Source organism: Cyprinodon variegatus, unplaced genomic scaffold (assembly GCF_000732505.1).
Source record: "Cyprinodon variegatus isolate N-32 unplaced genomic scaffold, C_variegatus-1.0 Scaffold1252, whole genome shotgun sequence".
In the NCBI taxonomy this organism is placed as follows: Eukaryota; Metazoa; Chordata; class Actinopteri; order Cyprinodontiformes; family Cyprinodontidae; genus Cyprinodon; species Cyprinodon variegatus.
In genome coordinates this window covers 156,776-164,588 of record NW_015151705.1, presented here as the reverse complement: position 1 = coordinate 164,588, position 7,813 = coordinate 156,776, and the positions used below count along the sequence as shown (strand labels likewise).

At 46.6% G+C, this 7,813-nt stretch overlaps 1 protein-coding gene across 1 annotated transcript in view; it reads left to right on the top strand.

The window, feature by feature from the left end:
* Positions 1-81: 81 nt before the first annotated feature.
* The window catches only part of LOC107102416 (carbonic anhydrase-related protein 10-like), a 70,554-nt gene continuing 62,822 nt past the window's right edge, over positions 82-7,813 (top strand). Inside the window, exon 1 of the mRNA XM_015401728.1 lies at positions 82-306. Coding sequence (XP_015257214.1) covers positions 216-306 — 91 coding nt within the window. The 5' untranslated portion in view covers positions 82-215. The remainder of the gene's footprint in view (positions 307-7,813) is intronic.

Below are 7,813 nucleotides of genomic sequence, written 5' to 3'. Positions count from 1 at the left end.
CTGCGCGCTTCCAGCCAGCATCAGCTCCCAGCAGAGGAGCGGACCTCCCGGCTCCAGAGAGGAGCAGCGATGCTGGCAGGAGGAGCAGCGGTGCTGGCAGGAGGAGCAGCGGTGCTGGCAGGAGGAGCAGCGGTGCTGGCAGGAGGAGCAGCGCGGAGTGAAGGCGGCCGCTGAGCGCAGGACGCAAAGAGGGAAACGCTCCAAGTTTGGCCCTGATGTCTCTGAGCGCAGGACAGAAACCAAGGATGCTCCTCATTTGGGATCTATGCTGGATTTTACAGATCTACATCATCTATGATTCTTCAGGTAAGGAGGCAGGAAACTCCCATCGTTCACTGCGCATAGAGCTAGACTGAATAGATTCTATTTTGACAGAAAGTCGTGTTTTAGACTCTATCGCCTGCGCGCGTGTCTGAGCTCTGACACGACTGATCCACGCGCGCTCACACATCATCAGCGGACACTTTGATCACAGTCTGACAGCGCGTGCATCAAAGCAGACATGCAGCAGCATAGAGCAGCTCTGACCAGGAGGCTCAGAGATCCAGAAAAGCTTCAAATAGTTTCAATCAGAAAAGATTAGAAAATAAAGCTTATTGTCTCACATTTCTGTTATTTAGCATAATAACTTCATATTTTATGCTTCTGTCTGACATTTAGTGGCAAATTCTCATTAAACCTAATGATAAATCTATATTTTAAATCTATTTCTACAGCTTTTATCTATAAATGTTCTATTTGCATCTAAAATGTGTCAGAAATGACAGAATATTAGATGTTCAATAAAATCTAAACACATCTTTAATGTTTAAACTTAAATCTCAATATATATAAATTGGGTCATTAATATTTTTTTTTCTTTTTTTTTTGCTCTATGGTAGGTTTTAAAAGAGACTCTGGTTTGGTGACAGTAGAACAAAATGAGCTAGATTTTTTTTACAGATGCTGAAAGATCAGAGAATTGAACTGAACCTAAAATAATCAGACCTGATTAGAAAAACCCAGAGAGGAGAATTTAACAGAAACATTTTCTGAAACTCCACAGACAGTTAAACACATTCAACCCAAATCATCTTTAATGTTTCCATTTTTAAAATGACGACCTTCTTAAAACAAGGGATCTGCTGCCTTTTCACTGCTGCAGGATTCAGTATTACTCATTCCAAACGTCCTGACTCTGATGCTCTGCACTAAATGCCATCAGTCAGGCCTGTTTTATGGACAGCAGCTGCTGGGCATGATGATCATTTTGATGCTGTGATGTAACAATGCTGCACAGCGACCAACGCTGACTATTTAGAGGCAGAAACCTGCTTCATTTTAGAGGAAATTAAAACACTTCTAAAGTATAAACAGCAAACTTCTGTGCTGCATTCAATGGTAATGGGAAAAGGCAGGTGCGTTTGCTTAAAAATGGACAACTGAGCATCAGTTATTAGCCCAGCAACTAAACACACCTAAGGGGGCTAATGGGGGCGCAGTGTTTCCCAGTGAACCTTTTCTCCTCACTGATGCCGGAACCCAAATGATAAACATGTTGGCATTAATGCTGCAGCTGATTAGATAAATAAAGTTTTGTTGGATTCCTTTTACAGCAGCAGGGCCTCGAACACCGCGCCCCCCCAGATGGCTGTAAAGAAACTGAATTTCCCTTTAGGAATTAATAAAGTGTAATTGAATTAAATTACCATTTATATGACAAATAGCACTTTTAAAGTTCATTTTATTCATTATTTACCAATCAGAGAACGGAGAAATCTCATAACAATAGTGATAAAAAATGTCACATTTCATTATGGACACATTGATCCTTTTGAGCAACGAAGTTTACATAAAGAAAAAAACCAAAAACAGTGATTCCATCTCAAATGGCTCCTTATGTTGTCCAGGGCGACCCAGAGAGGAGAGAGAGGAGTTTACTGACCCAAACCTGCTGCAGCTCTTCCCAGAATGTTACCATGGCAACAGAAACAGAGGATGAGGAAACTGTCTCTTTGAAATGGAAACTTGGTTTCAGGTTTAGTTTTCAGTAAACCTGCTCATTGGAACGGAGCCCAGGTTTTCCGTAATGATGGGAACTCTATGAACGATGCCAATCAGGCATGATTCATGAGAATCTCATTTTCTTGTGGAAAACTTGGAAGCCGCTGTGTTTGGTTTTTCCTGCTGATGATGCAGACAAACAGCCCACTTTTTGGGCTGATTCTAAAGTCGTGGGACAATTTTTGAGTTTCAGCCTCATTGTGCTTGATGTTGTACTTCATCGCTAGCGGGCCTATTGTTGTGTCGTTGCGCCATAAGGACACAACGCCGTCTGCAGGGGTCCGTATTTCTCTCCTTAACATGAGCAAGTCAGGTGTACACTGGGTTGAGTGTTGGACTGCTGACCTGTCGGCCAAAAGGACAAGAGGAAGGAAGGTTTATCAGTCACGCTGGTGTTCTGATGTGAGGATGGCCAGCTGCTGGGCCAGTGTCCTGTTAAACCTCTCAACCAAGCCATCGCTGTAGGGGTGGAGTGGCATGAAGGGGGGGGTCTTTTAAATGTCAAGACATTCATACTTTGGACATGTCCCCACCACCTTTGGCCTGGAGGGGACATGTCCCCACCACCTTTGGCCTGGAGGGGACATGTCCCCANTCCCCACCACCTTTGGCCTGGAGGGGACATGTCCCCACCACCTTTGGCCTGGAGGGGACATGTCCCCGCCACCTTTGGCCTGGAGGGGACATGTCTCCACCACCTTTGGCCTGGAGGGGACATGTCCCCACCAATAATTTCCGCTCATTTCCTCCAGCCAGCGGTAACTGGGTGCAGCTGTCTGTGTTCAGAGCGTTTTCAGTCCGTGTTTTTTCCTCGCTCTCCCGCTGCTCTCCAGTCCCTCCTCTCTGTGTAACATCATTGGATCTGTCACTTTGGGACATAAACATTATTTCGGGTCGCCATTCACTGCATACAGAGTAGCTACGTGGAGGAGGAGAGACACAGCAGCACTCAGTGAATATTAACCAGCAGCTACTTTGATATTTCACTAAAAGTTAGGAGACGGATTGGTTAAAAAAATTAGAGATGCCACCGAAAAATCCGTCGGTTACACATACGGCGCTTTTTCAGCTAAAAATGGCAACAGAGTTTACATTTATATAAGTTAAAAAGCTGAACTTCTCAGAGGAGCATTACTCAGAGTTCCAGATTAAAATGAACACAGATCTGTTGTTTTCAGATTGAACAGAGAATCAGACTGCAGAGCTTCTAGAGATCCTGAAAATGATTTTCTCTGGCATCATTATATTGCTATTATAAAATTCAACATATCTTTTTTACTTCTTGTCATGAAGAGGGACAGATGGACGCAGTATTTAAGGAGAGACAATCAGTAGGAAAGTTTAAAACATTTATTGAAACAAAAACACAAACAAATGGAAACTAAAGTGGAGCTGTGGGGACTGTGGCTCGCGGCGACTGCCATCTTAGACACTCTGGTTTAACAGTCCAGTCCATCTCCCTGGAAAGGGACGCAATCCAGCCGCTGGACTGTAGAGCTGATGTGTCCCCGGTGCTGCAGCTCAGGAAACCGATCCTGGTCAGGGATACAGAACAGGCAGAAACAGACAGAACACAGGATTCAGGCTTCCAGGCATCCTAGAGCTCCAGGCAGGCTCAGAGTCCAGAAGCTTGACCGGGCGGCCACACACAGGGACAGACAGGATCAGGTGCAGACGGACAGGCTCAGTGGAAGAGGGTAGCCCAGACAGGACGTGGAACCAGAACTCGATGCAGGACCTTTAAACTGGTCTCCATCTTGGAGCCAGGCTTATTGGAATAAAAACGGAACCTCCCCGCATACAGAGCCAAAATCCAGAAGACTCAGCAGGGGAGGAACAGTGGACGATCAGGAGACGAGACAGACACAAAAACCCTCTTTCCACTGGCTGCCAGGATCCAGGACTTGATCCTTGCAATTAACTGAACAAACTCAACAGACTAACAGAATAGAACATCTAATGATCTGCCAAGAATGCTCAGGCTTAACAGAATATAAACCAAAGGAAACAGGTGAGAGGAATAAATGATAATTGAGGCAGGGAGGGAAAACGACAGGTGAAAGAAATGACTAATTAAGGGGGCGCAAACAGGCCACATCATGACACTTTGGTAGTTCAGCAAGACTCAGAAATAGCCGTGCAGCAACACAGAGACAGCCAGACTCACAGGACATCCATCCAGCCAGACTCACAGGACATCCATCCATCCATCCATCCATCCATCCATCCATCCATCCATCCATCCATCCATCCATCCATCCATCCATCCATCCATCCATCCATTATCTGACACGCTTGTCCCAATTGGGGTCGCGATGGGTGCTATCTCCAGCTGTCTTCGGGCGAGAGGTGGGGTCCACCCTGGACAGGTCACCAGCCCATCGCAGGGCAACTCAGAGGACACAGACTTAAAATTTAAGTATAAGAAACCTACAAGGATTAAAGCTCAAATGATAAAACTCTGTGTATAAATGATTTTTGAAATATAAGGTTCAATACATAGACTTTGGCTCTCAGCAATATGAGGGACAAATTTATAAGTTTGATTTAGCTGCTTTAGAAGGAGGATATCACTGATGCAGCTTAAAGGGAAGCCATGCATGGAAGGATGGGTTGATGGATGGAAGGATGGGTTGATGGATGGATGGATGGATGGATGGATGGATAGAACACCCCCACCCTTGGAGCGCCCCACCAACTTTTATCGCAAAGTTCCACCCTTTTTCTGCCCCCTGGTCAGGGACTGCGTAAGCCTCCGGCCACTTGGTGACATAGTCCATTGCAACAATAACAATTTCCTCTATCAGTACTGGGAAATGGCCCCATGATGTCTGCACCTACTCGCTCTATGGTGCATCCTGCTAGTTGCTGTTGAAGTTGAACACAGGACTGGTCCAAAGGCCCCTTGTGGGAGGAACTTGAGTTACAGCTTTGACAGAAATCCTCCACATCTCTCCTTTGCTGTCCCCAGTAGTAACCCTTGCGGAGGTGGTGCAGGGTCTTTGACACCCCAAAGACAGGCTTCCAGCATGGCTGGCCTTACTGACCTGGGCACCATAACTTGCCACCTGTTCTCTCCCGTGGCAGGATCTTTCCAGGTATGTTGAAGTGCTCTCCTGTCCAACCTTAGACCACCAAACTTGGCCCAAAGTCCTTTGGTGGCCTTAGAGAGTCCAGTGACCTCGTTCCAGTTGGGTGTCCTGTAAGGGAGCTGTGTGGCATTATCTGTTGCCTCTCACAATAACAGCAGCATGCTGTTATTGGGTGCGGGAGAGAGCATCCACATTGGAGTGTTGTACAACTGCTGGAGCACAGGCCTCCACTCACTGTGAGGTCCAACTTGCGACAGCACAGTTCCAAGTCCCACATTACTTGTGTCCGTGTCCAGCACAAATGCTAGGGTGGGGTAAGGCGGGGCAAGGATTAGAGACTGTCAGGGACCTACGCAGATGGTTGAATCCCCACTGGCAGTTCTCTGTCCAGGTGAAGTCACAGTCGTTCTGCAACAGGCAAAAGAGTGATGCAGCTATAGAGGAGTAGCCCTTTACGAATATCCTGTAATATGAGGCCATTCTTCATATGACTATTTTTAAAGCTTTTTTATTAGCTTTTTAACTGAACTTGGTCGATGGGAGTGGGACAGTCTTAAATGGTCTTTATTTTTTCCTCTAACAATGCCGATACCCACTCGACCCAGCTTGTGTCCAAGGAACTCTACCTCCCTGCTCATAAAGTGGCACTTGTCAGGGTGCAACTTAAGGCCTGCAGCCTTCATCACTAGTCTCAGGGAACCCAAGGCAGTTTCAAAATAGGACCCATGCATTAGGACGTTGTCCAGGTAGACTAGGCCCTGCTGTCTTGGGACCCCAACCAGCACATCATCCATAAGCCTCTTGAAGGTGGTTGGGATGTTGCACAGACCAACGCTCAGAACTCTGAACTGCCACAGTCCCTTATTGGTGCAAAAGTTTGTCTCTGGTCTGGACTCTGGAGACAGTGGCACCTTCCAGAAACTGCTTCGCAGGTCCAAGAGCGAGAATACCACGCTACCCAGTCAAGGGCCTAGTTGATCTGAGGGAGTGGATAGGAGTTCTTCTGCCTGTAGTCTACGCAGAAGCACATTCATGAGCTATTCTTCTTGGGTACCATCACCCCAGCAGATGCTCAGGGACTTTCAGATGGCTCTATGATGCCCATCTTTAGCATCTCGTTCAGTTCTCTTGTCAGCAGCTTCCTGATGGACGAGAGGAAGAGGACCAGGGTGCAGTTTGACAGTAATGGGAATCCCCAGTGTCAATAAAATGATCAACCAAGTGTGTCAGGCCCACATCACTCTCTTTAAAGGTAAAAATGTCTCTAATTTCCAACAGCACCTGCCATAGACTTTCATGCTGCTGGTGCGTGAGCCCCTCACAGTTCTTGGACCAGACGTTTCTCACTGCTGACAGCTTTGCCTCCTCATCAGTTTGTTACTCAGCGGGTGGTAATGGGGGGGACTTGCAGGTGCAAACAGCAATCATTATAGTGGATGAGCCTAAAGGTGGGGGTGTGAGCTACAACCTCCTCCCCTCTGGGAGTAGCAGGCAGCCTTTGTCGAGGTCCAGCACACAACTGATAACACGTAAAAAGTCCAGCCCAAGGATGCAGGCATCCTGAATATCAGCAACCCAGGCAGCAAATGCAACAGTTAGGCCTCCAACCTCAAACTGAAACACCAACACCCCCCTCCCTGTCATGGGGGCTAAATCACCAGTCACAGTCTTGAGCTGCACATCGGTCGCTTGCACAGCGGTTCTAGCTGGAGTAATATTGGGTAAGACTAGCGCTGCGTTAGACCCCGTGTCAAAGAGAGCTATACAGGCAAAAGTCCCCCACCTGGGTCCAGCCAACAGCGATTGCTATGTCAGTTGATACTGGGTGTGGTGTTGGCATATAGGTCTCAGTGACCGGTGTCCTCTCAGCTACATGTTCCCCTCACCGTTTCCCTTCGCTGCAGTAAACCTGGAACACTGTTGGATAAGATGTCCAAGTTGTGCACAACCCCAGCAGTCTTTTTGGCCAGTGACGAGGCCCATCACGAGGAGTAGCTGAATGGAGAGTAGCTGCTTGGACAATGCTGAGTGGTCCCCTGGGCAGCTCCAGCTGCTCAGCAGGTGTAGTTGTTGCTCTATCAACTGGTACATCCTCATTTCCTCCTGTAAATCCTGTCAGCACACTGCGAGGGGCACGTTATCATAAGCCTGTCTGCAAAGGGCCCTCGACATCATGGTTCCGAATCAGAGGTGTCAAGTAACGAAGTACAAAACTTCGTTACTGTACTTAAGTACACTTTTTAGGTATCTATACTTTACTCCATTACTTTTTTTCTTCCTACTTCTGACTTCTACTCATAACATTTTCACACAAGTATCTGTACTCAGTCAGAGAAACAGGACTACACTGTAAAAAAAACAGGCCGATCTCCAAAATCTATAAACAAAGGTGTTGATGGCAAGTGCTCTGTTAGGAACATTAGGATTTAAATTCTATTCTGGATTTAACAGGAAGCCAATGAAGAGAAGCCAGGATAGGCGAGATATGATCTCTCTTTTTCATTTTCATCAGAACTCTGGCTGCAGCATTTTGGATCAGCTGAAGGCTTTTAACTACAGTTTGTGGACTTCCTGATAGTAAAGAATTACAATAGTCCAGTCTTGAAGTAACAAATGCATGGACTAGTTGTGGGACAATCAAATGTGGGATATTGTTTTAATATGAATGGCACAGAGAC